This window comes from Amyelois transitella, chromosome 27, assembly GCF_032362555.1.
Source record: "Amyelois transitella isolate CPQ chromosome 27, ilAmyTran1.1, whole genome shotgun sequence".
NCBI lineage: Eukaryota > Metazoa > Arthropoda > Insecta > Lepidoptera > Pyralidae > Amyelois > Amyelois transitella.
The window spans coordinates 2,046,197-2,068,083 of NC_083530.1; the positions used below are offsets into that span (position 1 = coordinate 2,046,197).

Consider the following 21,887-nt stretch of genomic DNA (forward strand, 5'->3'; position numbering starts at 1 on the left):
AATTTTATTATTTTTGATTTGATTTTTACATGTTCATACATACATGAAATCACGGTGCCATGTGGTTCCCGGCACCAATAGAAAAAAAAATAGGACCACTCCATATATTTCCCATGGATGTCGTGAAGGGCGACTAAGGGATAGGCTAATAAACTTGGGATTCTTCTTTTAGGCGATAGGCTAGCAAACTATCACTATTTGAGTCTCAATTTCATCATTAAGCCGAACAGTTGAACGTGGCATATCAGTCTTTTCGAGACTGTTGACGTATAATCACGTCTATATCCCTTGCGGCGTAGACAGAGCCAACAGTCTTGTAAAGACTGATAGGCCACGTTCAGCTGTTTGGCTTTAAGATAGAATTGAGATTCAAATAGCGACAGGTTGCTAGCCCATCGCGTAAAAGAAGAATCCCAAATTTATAAGCCTACCCCTTAGTCGCCTTTTACGACATCCATGGGAAAGAGATGGAGTCGTCCTATTCTTTTTTCTATTGGTGCCAGGAACCACACGGCAAATATGTATGTAACTAGATATATTTACCTCTGAGAGCCAGCGAAACCCGCTCTGGTCAGCACAAACGGTCTATATTTCCCGTTGTCTCTGTCCAACATGCCTTGATGAGTAGCTCTGATGTAATATAGACCATATTCATTATGGATGTGTCTGTGAACAAGTGAATTACATTAAGTTAGTATGTTAAAATAACAATAAATACATAATAATAATATTATACAATCTACAATTTTAATGTTATCTATACATATATCTATAAAACAGTAAAAATATTTTGCCTGTACATTTAGTATTTTGGACTGAAATAGACAGAGGGACACTTAGAATGAATAATAGAAAGCAAAAACTTTTTTTTTTTTAATTTTTTGTCTGTCTGTCTGTCTGTATGAATGATCAAGCTTATCTCCGAAAATACTTAAATTCAAATTCAAAATTTTTATTCATTATTATAGAATACTATATATCGCTTAATAATTGTCAAAACGTATGGTTTAACAACATTGGTTGACGTCAAATAAATTACTTAAAAACTAAGTTCACTGCCGCTTCCAGGGCGTCAGTGCAGAAGAAGCGGTAACAAACTGCACTGCAGCATTTTCTTCAACAACGTCAACTTTACAATATTATTACTATATGTATATACTGAACTGATTTACTTAAAACTTTCACCAATTGCATTGTTATTAATTATATTTCTATTACCTGTGCTCCCAATAAGCGGCAGGCCCTTCCGAGCCGCTCTCGGATTCTTTGTAATGGCGGTTATCTTTTGGCATTGTTATCTCCGGGCCGTTGAATACCTGTGAATTATCCATATATGCATATACACGTATAGTCACGTCTATATCCCCTTGCGGGGTAGACAGAGCCAACAACATGTTTAATCAACCTAAGCTGTTAAGCGAAATGATAGAATCCATATTACTTATACAAAAAAATAAAAATTTGTATTTTTGCATGATTGTAACGTATAAACTTAATTTTGACGGCCTCTGTGGCGCAGCGGTAATACGCTTGTCTGTGACACCGGAGGTCCCGGGTTCGAATCCCGGCCAGGGCATGATGAGAAACGAACTTTCTCTGATTGGTCTGGGTCTTGAATGTTTATCTATCTAAGTATTTATTATAAAATAAAATATAGTATCGTTGAGTTAGTATCTCGTAACACAAGTCTCGAACTTACTTCGAGGCTAACTCAATCTGTGTAATTTGTCCAAAAAAAAATATATATAGTGTACATAGGGCGCTTGTCTGAGACATTGGTGGTTCCGGGTTCCATTCCGGGACATGGCATAATAATAAACGAACCTTCTCCGATTGGCCGGGGTCTTGGATGTTTAACTATATAATTATTTATTACAAAATAGATATAATGTCGTTGAGTTAGTATCTCGTAACACAAGTCTCGAACTTACTCCAAGGTTAACTCAATCTGTGTAATTAATTTGTCCCGTATATATTTATATTATTTATTTATAAATATTGGTGTCGTGTGGTTCCCAGCACCAATATAAAAGAATAGGATCACTCCATCTCTTTCCCATGGATGTCGTAAAAGGCTTAATTATATAATATAGTATCGTTGAGTTAGTATCTCGTAACACAAGTCACTTACTTACTTCGGGGCTAACTCAATCAGTGTAATTTGTCCCGTATATATTTATTACATACATACATACATACGGTCACGTCAATATCCCTTGCGGGGTAGACAGAGCTAACAGTCTTGTAAAGACTAACAGGCCACGTTCAGCTGTTTGGCTTTAAGATAGAATTGAGATTCAAATAGTGACAGGTTGCTAGCCCATCGCCTAAAAGAAGAATCCCAAGTTTATAAGCCTATTTATTTATACTATATATACTATTATTAGTATATATTTATTTATTTTATAGAACGAGACTCACGCTTGGCTCGTTCATGTCGTTCCAAATGTGCACGTCTTTGCTGGTGCCGACGAATTTGTCGTAGCGGTACTGTTCCGAGAGGTACTGACTCACGAGCGGGTTCAAAAAGTCCAAATAGGAACTTGAACCGGGCCAGCACCAACCTGTGGATTAATACATTATACATATAATGTAATTATCTATACGTTTATAAATTTATATATCTATATATATATAAAAGCGAAAAACACTCACTTAGGAATCACAATATCTCGAAATCTAATGAGCCAATAAAGATGAAATTTGACAGGAAGGTAGATTTTAACTAGGAGGGATCCACTTAGAGAAGATTTTTGGAAATTCTATTCCTAAGGGGGTGAAATAGGGGTTGCAAGTTTGTATGAAACTTTGTCATTTTTAGTGTGGGTTACGCGGACGAAGTCGCGGGCAACAGCTAGTTATATATATATAGTTTTATTTTCTCGACCTCCGAGTCGGTTTCTTGTTGAATTCCCGTCCTGAAGCTGGAGAGAGGAGAAGAGGGAGATTCGGCGTCCCCTATATATATACATATGTCGTGGCCATATCATAGAATTGATCATTTCATGAAATACTCGGCCATTTCATGATCTGTTCACATTTCATGAAATGGCCAACTATCTATTGACCACATCATGATGTGGCTTGACCAGATCATTGATAAGAAACAGTTTGACGATTTGATCAACGAAACGCGCAACTATTTCATGAAATGGCCAAGCTTGTTTGATCATATCGTAAAATAGTTACCGTAATTACCGACAGAGGCGCTAGAATCGCTTTGTTATATACATACATACATACATAAAATCGCTTCATCCACATTCATAACTCTCTTCATGCAAGCTCGGCGGTTTCGGGTACTCTCGACCTGACCCTTTACCAGGACGTCCTTAATTTGATCAAGATACGTTCGTCTAGGTCTTCTTTTAACGGCTTCACCGATTCTCATGAAATTTTGTGAGCGTATTGAGTAGGTCTGAGAATCGGCCAACATCTATTTTTCATACCCCTTAGTGAAAAGGGTTGAAACTAGAAATTACTTAGGACCACTCCATCTCTCTCTCTAGAAAAATCCCAAATTTATAACCCTATCCTTTAGTCACCTTTTACGACATCCATGGGAACGAGACGGGAGTGGTCCCTTTCTCTTTTTTTTTTTAAATTAGTGCCGGGATCCACACGGCTCATTAAATATAAACTTACCTGTTATGAATATGTTTATGTCACGTCACTATTGTTGTGTAACATCACTATGCGAATGAAGATGGCGTCCTAACCGGATTGAGGGCTAGCCATTACTCGCGGCATACTTGTATTTCTTACTTACAACTCAAGTTACCTAATTCAAGTCTTAATTATTTATATGAATCCAAGACCAACACATTACCGTCATAATCTTTTCCATCTTTATTCTTGACATAGTACCCTCTCTCCGTGGCCTCTTCGTGTAGAAAGTAGCCGGCCTCGCGTTTTATATGAGGGTCTATGATCACGATCAGCTTACGACCTTTGGCGGTGAGGTTGGAGACCATTTCGCTTGGATGTGGGAATTTCTCTAAATCCCATGTGAAGTACCTGTAACAATGAGGATTTTTGAGATTTTCGTAAATATATCGATCTTCTTCAGCGGAGTTGCAGGATTTGAGTCAAATTCAAAATTTTTATTCATTACATGGGACATAATTATAGTACACTGTAACTACATCAATCAATAATATTCCGAGATGCAGTTCCCCAAGGACTCTCACTTAGTCCTTTAACAATTATAATACTAATGTTTTCATAATAATCGATACTATTCCACATATCTGGAATTTCCCAGGGGTCATTACTAGGTCCATTATACATAATTATAGTAACTTCATCAATCAATATTATTCCGAGCTGCAGTTCCCCAAGGACTCACACTTAGTCCTTTAACAATTATAATACTAATGTTTTCATAATAATCGATACTATTCCATATATCTGGAATTTCCCAGGGGTCATTACTAGGTCCATTATACATAATTATAGTAACTTCATCAATCAATATTATTCCGAGCTGCAGTTCCCCAAGGACTCACACTTAGTCCTTTAACAATTATAATACTAATGTTTTCATAATAATCGATACTATTCCACATATCTGGAATTTCCCAGGGGTCATTACTAGGTCCATTATACATAATTATAGTAACTTCATCAATCAATATTATTCCGAGCTGCAGTTCCCCAAGGACTCACACTTAGTCCTTTAACAATTATAATACTAATGTTTTCATAATAATCGATACTATTCCACATATCTGGAATTTCCCAGGGGTCATTACTAGGTCCATTATACATAATTATAGTAACTTCATCAATCAATATTATTCCGAGCTGCAGTTCCCCAAGGACTCACACTTAGTCCTTTAACAATTATAATACTAATGTTTTCATAATAATCGATACTATTCCATATATCTGGAGTTCCACAAGGGTCAATACTGGGTCCATTAAACATTATAATACTTTTTTATACATATATATAACACGTCTATATCCCTTGCGGGGTGGACAGAGCCGACAGTCTGAAAAATGACTAATAGGCCACGTTCGGCTGCTTGGCTTAATGATAGAATTGAGATTCAAATAGTGACAGGTTGCTAGCCTGTCGCCTAAACAAAGAATCCCAAGTTTATAAGCCTATCCTTTAGTCGCCTTTTACGACATCCACCGGAAATAGATGGAGTGGTCCTATTCTTTTTCCTATTGGTGCCGGCAACCACACGGCACTTTTACTTTTTTATATCAATCAATATATTTTTAACACTCACTTTTTAGTGTTAGTATACTCGATGTCAAGCCAGATGGAATCGGCGGGTATGTCGTGGGTGTCGAAACCTTCGTTCACAGACGCCACATCGGCTTCGTCCACGTAGTTCCATCGGGACTGGTGGTAGGCCAAGGAGAATTTCTGTGAAACAAAATGGCCGAATTAGGAATACCGAATGAAAAAAGGCAATGATTCTGGTGACTACAACATAAATCGTTCGGATTGTCTGAATGTAGCAACCCTGAATAAAATGGGACATTCATATGATCACGTCTATCAGGCTTGCGGGGTAGACAGAGTCAGCAGCCTTCAAAGGCCACGTTCAGATAATAGGCTTTATGATAGAATTGAGATTCAAATTATGACAGGTTGCTAGCCCATCGCCTAAAATAAGAATCCCATGTCGCTTTTTACGACAAACATGTATCTGTAATACATAATATACATACACACATACATAAAATCACGTCTATATCCCTTACGGGGTAGACAGAGCCAACAGTCTTATCTGAATATACTATGTATCTGAAATATATGTATCTTTTTTCATATAAACCAACATTCTGTGGAACTGGAGTCGCCCAAGGGTCGTTACTTGGTCCTTTACACCTTCATTTTTATTATTTGGTTAAGGAAGAAAATAATTAACAATAACGTTGAAATAATCAATATAAAAATATATATAAAATAAATAAATATGCCGTGTGGTTCCCGGCACCAATTAAAAAAAGAATAGGACCCCTCCATCTCGTTCCCATGGAAGTCGTGAATGGCGACTAAGGAATAGGCTCATGAACTTGGAATTCTTCTTTTAGGCGATGGGCTAGCAACCTGTCACTATTTGAATCTCAATTCCATCATAAAGCCAAACAGGTGAACGTGGCCTATCAGTCATTTCAATACTGTTGGCTCTGTCTACCCCGCAACGGATATAGACGTGCTTATATGTATGTATGTATGTACATATGTATGTATGTATGTATGTATGTATGTATGTATGTATGTTGAAATAAGGGTTGTTTTGTTACTCACAGGCGGTAAGGGCGCGACTCCAGTGAGAGCGGTGTACTGCCTGAACACGTCTTTAGGTTTGTCTCCCAGCAACACGAACACGTCCAATACACCGGATTCGCTCATGAAACTGAAACGTGTATACATTTTATTAATGGGTTTATCAAAAATCTTATTAAATCTTCTTTCTCCTGGCATCTTTCTCTCTGTCTACCCCGCAAAAGATATAGACGTGACTATATGTATGTAGTAGCTGTGCCCGCGACTTCGTCCGCGTGGAATAGTTATTTTGGGCATCATTGAAGCCCTCAAGGCTGAATAATTTTCCCCGATTTTTGTAACATTTTCCATTATTTCATCGCTCCTAAAAGTTGCAGCGTGATGTTATATAGCCTTTAACCTTCCTAGATAAATAAATCTATTCAACACAAAAAGAATTTTTCAACTCGAACCAGCAGTTTCTGAGATTAGTGCGTTCAAACAAACAAACAAACACTTCAGCTTTATAATATTAGTACTATACATAAAATCACGCCTCTTTCCCGGAGGGGAAAGCAGAGACTACCTCATTCCACTTGCCACAATCTCTGCATACTTCCTTCGCTTCATCCACATTCATAACTCTCTTCATGCAAGCTCGGCGGTTTCGTGTACTTTTGACTTGACCCTTTACCATTAGTACTATAGATTTGCCGTGTGGTTCCCGGCACCAATGAAAAAAAGAATAGGACCACTCCATCTCTTTCCCATGGATGTCGTAAAAGGCGACTAAGGGATAGGCTAACAAACTTGGGATACTACTTCTAGGCGATGGGCTAGCCAACCCGTCACTATTTGAATCTCAATTCTATCATTAAGCCTAACAAAAGCTGAACGTGGCCATTCAGTCTTTTCGAGACTGTTGGCTCTGTCTACCCCGCAAGGGATATGGACGTGACCGTATGTAGGTACTATAGATGACAATAAGAGATGCCTCACCGCGCGTCCACTCTCTGTTTCTGACCGCCGGTCACCAAGTAGACGACAGACGAGACAACGTTGCTGTCTGCGTAGTTGACTCTGTCTACCCCGCATGACTATGTATGTAGGTACTATAGATGACAATAAGAGATGTCTCACCGCGCGTCCACTCTCTGTTTCTGACCGCCGGTCACCAAGTAGACGACAGACGAGACAACGTTGCTGTCTGCGTAGTTGACTCTGTCTACCCCGCATGACTATGTATGTAGGTACTATAGATGACAATAAGAGATGCCTCACCGCGCGTCCACTCTCTGTTTCTGACCGCCGGTGACCAAGTAGACGACAGACGAGACAACGTTGCTGTCTGCGTAGTTGACAACGTCCACCCCGCATGGGATATAGACGTGACCGTATGTATGTATGTACTATAGATGATCTCTATTCTATTCTATCTAGATCTATTCTATTCTATTCTAAGTATAATTTAATATTGTGAAGTTGACGTTGTTGAAGAAAATGCTGCAGTGCAGTTTGTTACCGCTTCTTCTGCACTGACGCCTTGGAAGCGGCAGTAAACTTAGTTTTTAAGTAATTTATTTGACGTCAACCAATGTTGTTAAACCATACGACAATTATTAAGCGATATAAAAGTATCCTATAATAATGAATAAAAATTTTGAATTTTTGAATTTTGATAATAAGAGTTGCCTTACCGCGCGTCCACTCTCTGTTTCTGACCGCCGGTCACCAAGTTGACGAGGGACGAGACAACGTTGCTGTCTGCGTAGTTGACTCTGTCTACCCCGCATGACTATGTATGTAGGTACTATAGATGACAATAAGAGATGCCTCACCGCGCGTCCACTCTCTGTTTCTGACCGCCGGTCACCAAGTTGACGAGGGACGAGACAACGTTGCTGTCTGCGTAGTTGACTCTGTCTACCCCGCATGACTATGTATGTAGGTACTATAGATGACAATAAGAGATGCCTCACCGCGCGTCCACTCTCTGTTTCTGACCGCCGGTCACCAAGTTGACGAGGGACGAGACAACGTTGCTGTCTGCGTAGTTGACTCTGTCTACCCCGCATGACTATGTATGTAGGTACTATAGATGACAATAAGAGATGCCTCACCGCGCGTCCACTCTCTGTTTCTGACCGCCGGTCACCAAGTTGACGAGGGACGAGACAACGTTGCTGTCTGCGTAGTTGACTCTGTCTACCCCGCATGACTATGTATGTAGGTACTATAGATGACAATAAGAGATGCCTCACCGCGCGTCCACTCTCTGTTTCTGACCGCCGGTCACCAAGTTGACGAGGGACGAGACAACGTTGCTGTCTGCGTAGTTGACTCTGTCTACCCCGCATGACTATGTATGTAGGTACTATAGATGACAATAAGAGATGCCTCACCGCGCGTCCACTCTCTGTTTCTGACCGCCGGTCACCAAGTTGACGAGGGACGAGACAACGTTGCTGTCTGCGTAGTTGACTCTGTCTACCCCGCATGACTATGTATGTAGGTACTATAGATGACAATAAGAGATGCCTCACCGCGCGTCCACTCTCTGTTTCTGACCGCCGGTGACCAAGTTGACGAGGGACGAGACAACGTTGCTGTCTGCGTAGTTGACTCTGTCTACCCCGCATGGAATATGTATGTATGTACTATAGATGACAATAAGAGATGCCTCACCGCGCGTCCACTCTCTGTTTCTGACCGCCGGTGACCAAGTTGACGAGGGACGAGACAACGTCGCTGTCTGCGTAGTTGACTCTGTCTATCCCGCATGACTATGTATGTAGGTACTATAGATGACAATAAGAGATGTCTCACCGTGCGTCCACTCTCTGTTGCTGACCGCCGGTCACCAAGTTGACGAGGGACGAGACAACGTCGCTGTCTGCGTAGTTGACTCTGTCTACCCCGCATGACTATGTATGTAGGTACTATAGATGACAATAAGAGATGCCTCACCGCGCGTCCACTCTCTGTTTCCGACCGCCGGTCACCAAGTTGACGAGGGACGAGACAACGTCGCTGTCTGCGTAGTTGACTCTGTCTACCCCGCATGACTATGTATGTAGGTACTATAGATGACAATAAGAGATGCCTCACCGCGCGTCCACTCTCTGTTTCTGACCGCCGGTCACCAAGTTGACGAGGGACGAGACAACGTTGCTGTCTGCGTAGTTGACAACATCCACCCAGGTTTCGGCGGCGTTGTGCCAAAAAACGCCGACCGTGCGTTTCGTTCTAAAAAAAAAGAAGGAATTATTTTAGACAAATTATTCAATTCGATACTTATTCAATGATAGGTACTATATTTTATTAAAAGTACTTATATAGTTATGAATGTGGATGAAGCGAAGGAAATATGCAGAGATCGTGGCAAGTGGAAAGAGGTAGTCTCTGCCTACCCCTCCGGGAAAGAGGCGTGATTTTAGGTATGTATGTATATAGATAAACACCCAAGACCCCCAGGCCAATCAGAAAAAGTTATATTCTCATCATGCCCTGACCGGGATTCGAACCCGGGACCTCCGGCGTCACAGACAAGCCTACTACAGCTGCTCCACCGCCAGTTCGAAATGTCCCATAACATACATACATATAGTCACGTCTATATCCCTTGCGGGGTAGACAGAGCAAATAATCTTGAAAAAACTGTTAGGCCACTTTCAGCTTTTTGGCTCGATGATAAAATTGAGATTCAAATAACGACAGGTTGCTAGACCATCGCCTGAAAGAAGAATCCCAAGTTTATAAGCCCATCCCTTAGTCGCCATTTACGACATCCATGACAACGAGATACACAGATGGAGTGGTCCTATTCTTTTTTTTTTATTTTTATTTCATCATATTTATCTTTATTTTTATTTCATTGGTGCCGGGAACCACACGGCACTCGCCCCATACCATACAAACTTCCATTCAAGACGGCCTCTGTGGCGCAGCGGTTGTACGCTTGTCTGTGACACCGGAGGTCCCGGGTTCGAATCCCAGCCAGGGCATGATGAGAAAAGAACTTTTTCTGATTGGCCTGGGTCTTGGATGTTTATGTATATAAGTATTTATTATAAAATATAGTATCGTTGAGTTAGTATCACGTAACACAAGTGTCGAACTTACTTCGAGGCTAACTCAATCAGTGTAATTTGTCCCGTATATATTTATATAATTTGACTCACCCATGAGCGTACAAAACGGGAATGCCAGCGTACAAAGCCATACGGCTGTCCAGCTCAAACTCGAACACGTCCAAATTAAAGAGGCGGTAGGGCTCCCCCGATGTAGTGGTGGCCAAGTTCACCTTGTCCGTGTGCTCCGGTATACCTGGCAAAGATATATATATATATATATATAAATTATTCATCCTTGAGGCATCCTTCAATGATGCTCAGGATAACTATTCCACGCGAACAAAGTCGCGGCCACAGCTAGTATATATACATATATATATTTATATATATGTATTTATACTAGACTTCGTCCGCGTGGAATATTTATTTTGGGCATCATTGAAGGATACTTCAAGGATGAATAATTTTTCCCATTTTTTTTCATATTTTCCATGATTTCTTTGCTCCTTATAGTTGCAGCGTGATGATAAATAGCTTAAAGCCTTCCTACCGAACCAGTAGTTCCTGAGATTAGCGCATTCAAACCAACAAACAAACTCTTCAGCTTAAAATTTAAATTATTCATCCTTGAGGGCTTCAATGTTGCCCAAAATATTCCACGCGAACTTAGTCGCGGGCACAGCTAGTTTATAATATAAGCAATGGATAACTTTTATTTCTCTTTGACAAAGACGGTATGTACAGTAAGAATATAATAAACTCACCATAAGCCTGTTCTGCATCAGGAAACGAGAAATCCATCGATATGGCCTCGTTTCCTCGTGGCTTGCTGTCATGATGAGACTTGAAGTTCTCCCCCCAAGTGCCTTCTTCATCCTGAAGACAAATATAAACAATCAAGTCTATATTCCGCCGTGTGGTTCCCGGCACCAATACAAAAAAGAATTTGACGTTGTTGAAGAAAATGCTGCAGTGCAGTTTGTTACCGCTTCTTCTGCACTGACGCCTTGGAAGCGGCAGTAAACTTAGTTTCAAGTAATTTATTTGACGTCAACCAATGTTGTGAAACCAAACGTTTTGACAATTATTAAGCGATATGTAGTATCCTATAATAGTGAATAAAAATTTTGAATTTGAATAGGACCACTCCATATCTTTCCCATGGATGTCGTAAAAGGCGACTAAGGGCTAGGCTTACAAACTTGGGATTCGTTTTGACGTGATTATATGTATTTATGTATGTTTAAACACTGAAGAAGTTAGAAAATAGCATATGTACACGTGTTAATGAGTCATTACTGTTATTGAATACTGACATTAATTAGAACTTATGTTTGATACCAACTTGAACTACTACAAAACGGAGGCGACCTCACGTACATAATTAAGTTTAGATATTATACTAACAATGAACTTTAGATAAACATATTTATCTTTCTTATGGATGTCGTAAAAGTACGACAAAGGGATAGGCTTATAAACTTGGCATTGCCCTTGCAGACGATGGGCTAGCAACCTGTCACTATTTCAATCTCAATTCTATCATTAATCTTTTAGATTTTGTGATTCCCGGCACCAATATAAAAAAGAATAGAACCACTCCATCTCTCTCCCATGGATAACGTAAAAGATGATTAAGGGATAGGATTATAAACTTGGGATTTCTCATGTAGGCGATGTGCTACCAACCTGTCACTATTTGAATCTTAATTCTATTATTAAGCCATACAGCCGAACGGGGCCTTTCAGTCTTTTCGAGACTGTTGGCTCTGTCTACCCTGTAAGGGATAAAGAAGTGACGTATTTGTATGTTAAAAAAAAATAATACAATAGTGACAGGTTGCTAGCGTATCGCCAAAAAAAGAATTCAAATTCATTTTCCCTTAGTCGCGTTTTACGTCATTCATGTGAAAGATATGGAGTGCAGAGTCCTATCCTAGTGGCCGGGAACTACACGGCACTTTAAAACTTAAACATTTGTTTACTTTTAATAAGGTATCATAGGCATTTAACGCCCGCTTAATTTCAATTCAATATATTATTGAATAAAATGATTGGATTAAAAAACTGTTTAGAAAAATAGTTTTATTGTCAAAAAAAGAATACAAAAAACTAACACATATATGTTATCAGTCATATAAGATTGTGGCGCCATCTCTACGCCACTCGTCAACAACATCAAATCACACAACAACTGTCAATCATCTCGAAGAAATCGACGCGCTCAGCCAATAGCAGCGAAGAACCCAAATCGCGATTTCAGAGATTTCAAGGATTGGAGCTATATATACAACCTCCGACACAACATCGTCGGAGCCGCGGTTCCCCAGGCATAGCACCTAGCCTGGCGGAAGATCTTCCCTTTGGTGGCGGTCGAGCCGAATCATCGCTCCCGCTACATTGGTGACCCCGACGTGATTGGAAGCAACCTTCTCCATCATCATCAACTCTCCAATCCTCAGTATCACTCCTCACTCTGCAAGCAGTCTCACAGCAAGCCAGCAACTGGGTATCGCAGCAGGTCCATCGCAGCCAACGCAACGAGCTTCCTGGTCCTGTCTCCACCCGCACTCACTCTCATCGACTTCAGCGACCGACGCATCTACCGCAGCCCACGCCTGGATCTCTTCGACGGCCGCTCTTCTCTCCAGCGTGGCAGCTCTGCACGATTTCTCCCGGCGCCAACAAGTCGACTTCGCTCTCTACTGTCTCGACTCACCGCAGACTACGAGCAACGCAACGGCTCACTCCTGACTCACAAGGACTTCGAGCAACTTCCGACTCACTGGAAGACAACTGGCACTTGCAAGCTACAACTGAAGCACAGATTGCACAGCAAGATCAAGACTTCAGACCTCCGGTCTTGGGGGGGAGTACTGTGGCGCCATCTCTACGCCACTCGTCAACAACATCAAATCACACAACAACTGTCAATCATCTCGAAGAAATCGACGCGCTCAGCCAATAGCAGCGAAGAACCCAAATCGCGATTTCAGAGATTTCAAGGATTGGAGCTATATATACAACCTCCGACACAACATCGTCGGAGCCGCGGTTCCCCAGGCATAGCACCTAGCCTGGCGGAAGATCTTCCCTTTGGTGGCGGTCGAGCCGAATCATCGCTCCCGCTACAAGATTATGAAAACAAAGACTTTCTGAATAGCCTGTCATTGGCGTTACTGAACATACAGTTTTTAGTAACGCCCATATATTTATTTACGTAATATCTTAATAAACACATATATTTCGACTTAGAGCCGTACAAAACTTAAAAGTATATTATATTATCTTTTTTTAGATAGCATCATAATTATCATTATATGAACTAGAAATACTAAAATATTATAATTTTATAACACTTTCAAACATCTCGTAATTTCTACTTAATCATCTATAACAAAAATATTTCACTTTTAACATGTTCTATAACAATAGAAAATCAATTTTTAAAGGATTTTAATAAAAAATCAGATTATTATTAAAATGCCTATTGGGCGCTATTCGCCGTAGGTGGCTAATGACGCCCCAAAACAGTACGTCAATTAACGCCCTGAAATGAAGTAAATTAATATTATAGCTTAAACATAAATGAGATCAGTAATCAACTTATATATCCTACGGACTATTCAGAGTATCAGTAATCAGTCTTACAATCCTTTGAAATTTTAATACTTTTTCTATTTATTCGCAATTTGAACAAATGAAGTTGTTACGTTTTGTGAGGCCAACACACTCCTTATGGTACCACTTAGGATAATAGCGCCCATACAGGCTATTGACGCCCAAACCTCACGTCACGGGGCGTTATTACCCGAATAGCACCTTGTACCTAGTTCTCATATTTTCACACATAATTACAAACAAATCAATCAAATTGTCAATGAAATATGAATAAAGATATCTAAATAGAACGCTTATCACAAAATTAGACATGTAAATTACAGAAAATGAATTAAAACTTACGGATTTGTCGGAGTATTTTTTATAAGAACAGCGTGCACTGCCGGCGTCCTTCAAGTTCGGTTCACAACTGAGCGACCGATGGCCTGAGCGGCGCCGCGTCGCGTCCGCGCGTTCCTATTGGTTTATTCTATGTGTGCATGAAGTATAACGTAACTCGTGCGGCATTATCTCCGATTTTTAGCATTCGGGCGTTTTTACACATTGGGCGTTAAATGCCATACCTACCTTATGTTACATAATAAAAATCGGTCATCATAATCCGCTGACCTTGCAGCTATATCTTAAGTTACAGATAAACGCGTGTCATAGTATGTCAATGATCTTAACAACTATCTCTACGTGACATATCTGATATGTTAGAACCCCCTCTATTGAGACATTATCTTGTTTTGATCACATAGGTATAGATGGTTTAAATCTATATAATCTTTTATCTATTATATTGTTTATTGCGTTCTTAAAATTGCTATTCAAGAAACGTACATACATACCCATAATCTGATTAAATCCTTTACGGGGTAGACAGAGCCAACAGTGTCAAAAAGACCACCTTTAGCTGTACGGCTTAATGACGAAATTGATATTAAAATAATGCCTAGAACCACACAGTACTTACTATAATATAAGCGTGAATATATACACATACACATATAATCACGTCCTTTTCACTAACGGGGTAGACAGAGTCAACAGACACGAAAAGACTGAAATGGCACGTTGAGCTATACTTATACAAATGCGGAAGTAAGTTTTTCTTCTCTTCACGCTTCATCAACTGAATTAGGATCATTTCATGTATATGTATATATATATATATATATATATTTATATATATATTATATAACTAGCTGTGCCCGCGACTTAGTCCGCATGGAATAGTTATTTTGGGCATCATTGAAGCCCTCAAAGGTGAATAATTTTCTCCGTTTTTTGTTTCACATTTTCCATTATTTCTTCGCTCCTAATAGTTGCAGCGTGATGTTATAAAGCCTAAAGCCTTCCTCAATAAATGGTCTATTCAACACAAAAATAATTTTACAATTCGATTCAGTAGTTCCTGAGATTAGCGCGTTCAAACAAACAAACAAACAAACTCTTCAGCTTTATAATATCTGTAATAGTTGTGTAATTGTAAGTGGCGCTAAATTCGAGCGGGTGAAGTTGCCGGTAAAAGCTATTGGATGTGTTAATAAATAGTTGTGAAGTTGACGTTGTTGAAGAAAATGCTGCAGTGCAGTTTGTTACCGCTTCTTCTGCACTGACGCCTTGGAAGCGGCAGTGAACTTAGTTTTAAGTAATTTATTTGACGTCAACCAAAGTTGTGGAACCAAAAGATTTGACAATTATTAAGCGATATGAAGTGTCCTAAAATAATGAACAAAAATGTTGTATTATGAATTAAAAAAAATATTTTGAAATATAGTAAAATTTCTCACCACTTCAACAACATTCCCGCTCTCATCATCGACCGCTTCCCTCTTCTTTCTTAACGGTTCGATGATCAACTGAGAGTTCTCGTTCATCACCAAGGCTACATCACCGCTCTTGTCATAAAACTCAACCTTTAGTGGGTCAGCGGTGATCACCACTTTGTGCCCTTGTGAGTTGGTTGCGATTACTCTGTTGTCGTCTTTGGAGACAAGGTTTAATCTGTGAAAAATACATATATACATATATAATCATGTCTATATCACATACGGGGTTCACAGAGCCAACTGCCTTGAAAAGACTGGAATGGGCAAGTTTACTTATGTTAATAAATAAATACAGGGTGAAATTTAAAACAACTGCATCCTTTTAAACATAGACTATACCCATGCTTCTGAGCCGTTTGAGCCTATTTTTATTCAATGTGAAAATGATGTCGTTTAACGACATCATTTTCACATTTAAAAAACCCTCAAAAACTACGTCACTCTGAATCTTACGCATCGCTTTTCCGCCGGCCGGGGTGATATGACGTATTCATATTCTGAAATATGAACCGATATTTTTCTTTTAACGTTTTTAAATATCCTTTAGATGAGTACACTTAACAGTTAAATTTATGCAGTTGAATTAAAAGTCACCCTGTATACACGGGACAAATTACACATATTGAGTTAGCCTCGAAGTCTTGTGTTACACTATGAGATACAAACCCAACGATACAACGATTAACATCCAAGACTCAGGCCAATCAGAGAAAGTCCGTTTCTCATCATGCCCTGACCGGAATTAAAACACAGGATTCTGGACATTGAAAATACTTAAAAACAAATCAGCAATTTGCTAATAAACTCTAATCACAACTTTATACTTTAAATGTTATTGACGGAATGAACAATAAACATGATTATATAGATCTCATGGGATTCACTATTTGAATCTCAATTCTATCATTAGCCAAATAGCTGAAAGTGGCCATTCAGTCTTTTCAAGACTGTTAGCTCTTTCTACCCCACAAGATATATAGTTGTGACCATGTACATATGTGTATGTGACGCCTATTAACAAAAGGCAGCTTAATATGACGTCACACCTGTGTTTCTTGTGAAAATCTAATTCAATTCAATAAAATATAAAGACATTTAAGATAAAAAGATAAAGATAAAAATATTTATGCCACTGCAATACATCCACATATATAAAATTGCATACTTAAATGGTAATTTTCAGCATAAGTAGTATTACAGGATTTCGCAAAAAACATTGATTAACATCAAAGACTTCCTCACTAGGAAAGCCTGTGTCAAGAATCAAAATTAACAATAATTAAGAGAGACAAACAGTAAAGTTTACCGAGCCAGATAAATTTATTTATTTATTCATTAGGAATAACAAACAGCTATATTATAAAGACATATTAAAAGTTATTATATGCTAAAGTAGTAACAATACATATAGCCCACACTGTTATTCACAGACTAGTAAACAATATTGGTAAATTATGTAATTATTGATGATTACACTTTAAAAGTGCCGTGTGGTTCCCGGCACCAATACAAAAAAGAATAGGACCACTCCATCTCTTTCCCATGGATGTCGTAAAAGGCGACTAAGGGATGGGCTTACAAACTTGGGATTCTTCTATTAGGCGATGGGCTAGCAATCTGTCACTATTTGAATCTCAATTCTATCATTAAGCCAAATAGCTGAATATGGCCATTCAGGCTTATCAAGACTGTTGGCTCTGTCTACCCCCACATTGGCTCTGTCTACCCCCACAAGGGATATAGACGTGACCATATGTATGTACACTTTAAAAGTTTAGTTTCATTGTTTATCCACTCACTTATCAGGGACAGGGGTGTCCTTCAAAGCCAGCTGGGGCACATAACGTGGATACAGAGGTTCCGCCTCGTCCATCTCCACTCGGAAAGTGCCATCTTGGATTGCTGACAGTTTGAGGACATACTTGTGCTGAAAACATAATATTATCAATCAAATATTATCAATATAAATCATTAATTTTATACTTATATACTAAGTTTTCGTTTTATGTATGCAATGTGCATTCTACCACAATTTAGATTTAAGACAACTATAATTGTAAATTTTGCAGAAAGCAGTAAATGTTGCAGTGTAGTTTGTTCCGCCGCTTCTACTACACATGTGCTTTGGAAGTGGAAGTAGATATAATTGGATTTAAGTTATGTTGACTTGACTTGAGGTGTTACCTCGTATTCAATTTTGGAACTAAATCTATTCTATTTTATACTCTGGGTGTGGGTGCCATGTGGCCATGTGTGTGGTGGTAAGCCAATCCCTTAGCCACCTTTTACAACATCCATGGGAAAGAGATAGAGTGTAATTGTAAACAAAAATACAAGACTTCTTTATTTTATATTCTTAATAAAATCAGACCATCTTGCATAAAGAGAGTTATGAATGTTGATGAAAGAAAAGGAGTATGCAGGGATTGTGGCAAGTGGAACAAAAGATATAGTCTCTTACCTTTAACAAAGAGGTGTGATTTTACGTATGTATGGACAACAAGTCGAAAATGAATCATATACAAATTTATAGAATACTTTGATTAATTGCTTACCAAAACAGTTCGCTTTTCAGATTCCCTGTCAATTGTCTCCACATTGGCGAATAGAGTGTTGCCTTGAACCATCACAGACGTTAGATCCAACGCATACTGGGATTTCTCAGGTTTTTGTTCCCTCAAACGCTTGCAAAATCCTGACTGGGCGCAAGTCTTAAAGTTGTTCCTATCAACGGCAAAACTGCCGTGGATAGCGAGAAATGCCAATAGAAGACAGCGCAAGGTCTTCATCCTAAAATAGACGCCGGAATTTTAGAGATACATAAAATAATAAAGGTGTTTGGCGTGGTTTGACGTACGAAACCGAACCGGTGTCATTACGATTATGTGGGAAAAATGATTCGTGAAGACATACCTGAACAAATTTAAACTTTAAATGTTATAATATTATAATGCTCTACTACGACCGAAATAGACAGCTAGTAAATCATTTCTAAATTAAATAAATTGTGTTTTCTTTTTATAAACTGATCGCTTACGTTACGTGGAGAAAACTGGTTGTCTGAAAATTGGTTGTCTGACATTGACAGCTGACAGTAACGGTTACATAGAGGTGTTGCCAATAACGAAGAGTGAATTACCCATCGTTTCTCATGTATCGGAAGCGACGTTTCGGGCTCGAGCACTACAAAAGAAAAGATTTTCTCCATGAAGGGTGAGAAATTTTTTGAAAAATGCGTGATTTCAATAATGTAAAAATGTGCCTTAAGAATCTTGAAATGTGTCCACAAGTACTTAATTAGTCTTTCTTAATAAATATTGAAAAAAATAAAAACGGGCATAACAGAAATAATTGTGTTAGGGTCACCTTAAACAAAAAAAAACTAGTTTTAGGGCATTAAAAATACATTCTAAATGAGCAAAGTATTCATTTACATACTTTGCTCATTTAGAATGTATTTTGTGTTTAGAATGTATACTGCAATAATACACGTTCAATTGAACGTGCATTGTTGCAGTCCGACTATAAGTAGAAGGCTACGACAAACGGAAGTAAAAGTACTTCAAATGGTAATCAAATCAAGGAAGGTCCTGGTTCTAGTTCTATTTAGAAAATTTGTGGGAATTCCATTAATTGTGACAACATTTTTTTTATATCCACAAATTTATGTACTCTATTGTTCACTAAAGGAAGAAAACTAAAAGATAAATCCACAAATAGGCCTAAATATAAACCTAACATTTATTTACAAAAATGTCCCGGCAGATCGGTAAAGTGCCTAGAAGGCTGGCAGCATTGCCACGTTGAATGGCAATGCTTATCTTTTGAGCGAGATAAGGACCAGCCCTCTCGTCACAAGTAATTTCGACAATTTTTCGGGCGATGACGTCATATAATTGGGCAGAAGGTCTCCATGGCCCCAGAGTCTCAACCCCAAATGGCTCAAATATGTTGTTATTTCTAATAACCGCATATTTACACCGTTTGAGGTCTTCCGCAGCTGAGCCGGCCTTGGACGCGGTTGTTTGGAGGTGGACTGTGCCAAGGCGTCCACACAAGTGGCATCCCAGATAAGGGGACGTCCCAATTTCGAAGGCACGAGGTTCATACTGTGGCTACCAGCATACTTACCATCAAGTACCAACATACTTACCAACAAGCTTACCTTACCGAATAACAAGAACAACAGTTACCTTCACAATATTTACCATTTACAATTACAATACCTTACCAGGATATAATAGATATAATACATATATATATATAAGAGATGAATAAAACAAATCAAGCACTTTAATATCATGCCGACTTCGTTGCCCAGAAACCAGAAGAAGCTAGTTCTGAAAAGAACTGTTTGTGAGCGCGTGCACATGGACATGCCACACATCGTGCATCAGCAGTTCTTCCAGGCAGCATCAGCATCTTCACACGCCAATTCTTCACACTGCATAATCGTCTATCGGATCTCCGTCCGAAACAACAAACTCAAGAGTTCGACGCACACACTGCACTTCGCGAGAGCATCACGAGCGCGACCTCACGCCGCAAGTTCAAATTCACACTGAGGCGGGGAGCAAGCAGCAAGACGGTTTTATACGCAAGCAAGTTTGACCTAACAAACATCGCGTGCACACCGCACGTAGCGCCCTCGGCGCGCCTGCGGCCGCACCGGGCGTCACAGAAACTCAAGCTCGACACGTGTAGCGGAAACGAGACGGAGCTATCCAGACTCAGGAGACAGCAATACAAAATTCTAAGAAATCTATGCAAATCCATTTTATTATCAACAAAAACTTTTCGATAGATTTCTACTTGTAAATACGATCACACCATTGGCTATAATTCGATATTTCTGATTTGTTAAAAATAATCTCTCTTCTTCATTGGTAATAATTCCGTATTTATGATTCGTCCATGCCTTTTCCTTTGTAAATAGTTTTATATAAATATGTCTCAATTTTGTAAATAAACCATTCCATTCTCACCTTCTGAAACGGAGTATTACTTCACTACCTACAAACCCTGGAGAATCTCTCTCTCCAAATTGGTGACCTCCGACTGAACAACAACAAGAAGAAGAATCCCTGCTCGTCGGCCCAGCGGAAAAATTCCTAAAGAAAAAATTTCAACGCGGAATCTCTGCCCGACTGCAACAAAAAAGAAAGGAATCATCATGGACGCCGAAAAATCTGCCGCAAATGCCGCCGCCGCCGCCGCATCGCAGACCACACAGCCCGATCCAGCCCACGTCCACAACCAGCCCGAAATCGCCAACATATCCCTTGCTCTGCGGATACCACCATTCTGGCGCGACCGACCACGTCTATGGTTCTACAGTTTCGAGGCTGCCACCCACGACCAAAGGAAGGGTGAACAGAAGATGGCGCAGATGGTCATCGCTCGTCTAGAAAAGCAAGACATAGAGCAAATCAGCGACCTCCTCTACAATCCACCAGAGACAAACCCATACCAGGCGATCAAGGAGCGTCTCATCACCGCCTACGAAGAATCGGACAGCCGGCAATTCCAAAAGCTTCTGTCCGAAATGGAACTAGGCGACCAAAAGCCGACCCACCTGCTACGACGGATGCGCGATCTCGCTCGAGACAGAATTCCCGACTCCACACTACGACTCATGTGGACCAACCATCTACCGGCACATATTCGCTCTGTCCTCGCCGTAAGCGAATCATTTAGCACAAAAACCGCACTGGAAGAGCTTGCCCTACTTGCCGACAAAATGATGGAGCAACATCGGGAAATTTCCGCCATCAACATAACCACGTCGTCGCAATTATCATCACAAGCCCAGTCATCATCGCAATCGTCAGATACACAATTTCTCATCAATGAATTAAGAAAACTTTCCGTCGAAATTGCCGAACTAAAATCAAGACCGCCATACAACAACAACAATTATCGAAGAAATCAATCCCAGTCCCGGAACCGCAACTATTCTCGTCCCAACTCACGAGATAATTCGCCATCGCCACATTGTTTTTACCATCGACGATTTGGAGCACAAGCGAGAAAATGTACATCGCCCTGTTCCTACATCGAGAAGCCGGAAAACTAGACCGAACGCTGGCCGAGGCGGAACCCAGCGTTCTCCCATGTACATACCGCCTATTCGTCACAGACAAA

At 39.8% G+C, this 21,887-nt stretch overlaps 1 protein-coding gene across 1 annotated transcript in view; it reads right to left on the reverse strand.

Moving 5' to 3' along the window:
• Positions 1-18,820, reverse strand: part of LOC106142160 (neutral alpha-glucosidase AB) — a 28,696-nt gene extending 9,876 nt beyond the window's left edge. Inside the window, exons 1-13 of the mRNA XM_060952036.1 lie at positions 18,657-18,820; positions 18,299-18,533; positions 17,543-17,670; positions 15,705-15,918; positions 11,070-11,181; positions 10,414-10,558; positions 9,341-9,478; positions 6,275-6,383; positions 5,244-5,383; positions 3,830-4,017; positions 2,422-2,564; positions 1,219-1,316; positions 544-666 (exon numbers count right to left, since the gene is read on the reverse strand). Of these exons, the coding sequence (XP_060808019.1) occupies positions 544-666; positions 1,219-1,316; positions 2,422-2,564; positions 3,830-4,017; positions 5,244-5,383; positions 6,275-6,383; positions 9,341-9,478; positions 10,414-10,558; positions 11,070-11,181; positions 15,705-15,918; positions 17,543-17,670; positions 18,299-18,532 (1,772 nt within the window). The 5' untranslated portion in view covers position 18,533; positions 18,657-18,820. The remainder of the gene's footprint in view (positions 1-543; positions 667-1,218; positions 1,317-2,421; positions 2,565-3,829; positions 4,018-5,243; positions 5,384-6,274; positions 6,384-9,340; positions 9,479-10,413; positions 10,559-11,069; positions 11,182-15,704; positions 15,919-17,542; positions 17,671-18,298; positions 18,534-18,656) is intronic.
• Between the last annotated feature and the right edge of the window lie 3,067 nt (positions 18,821-21,887).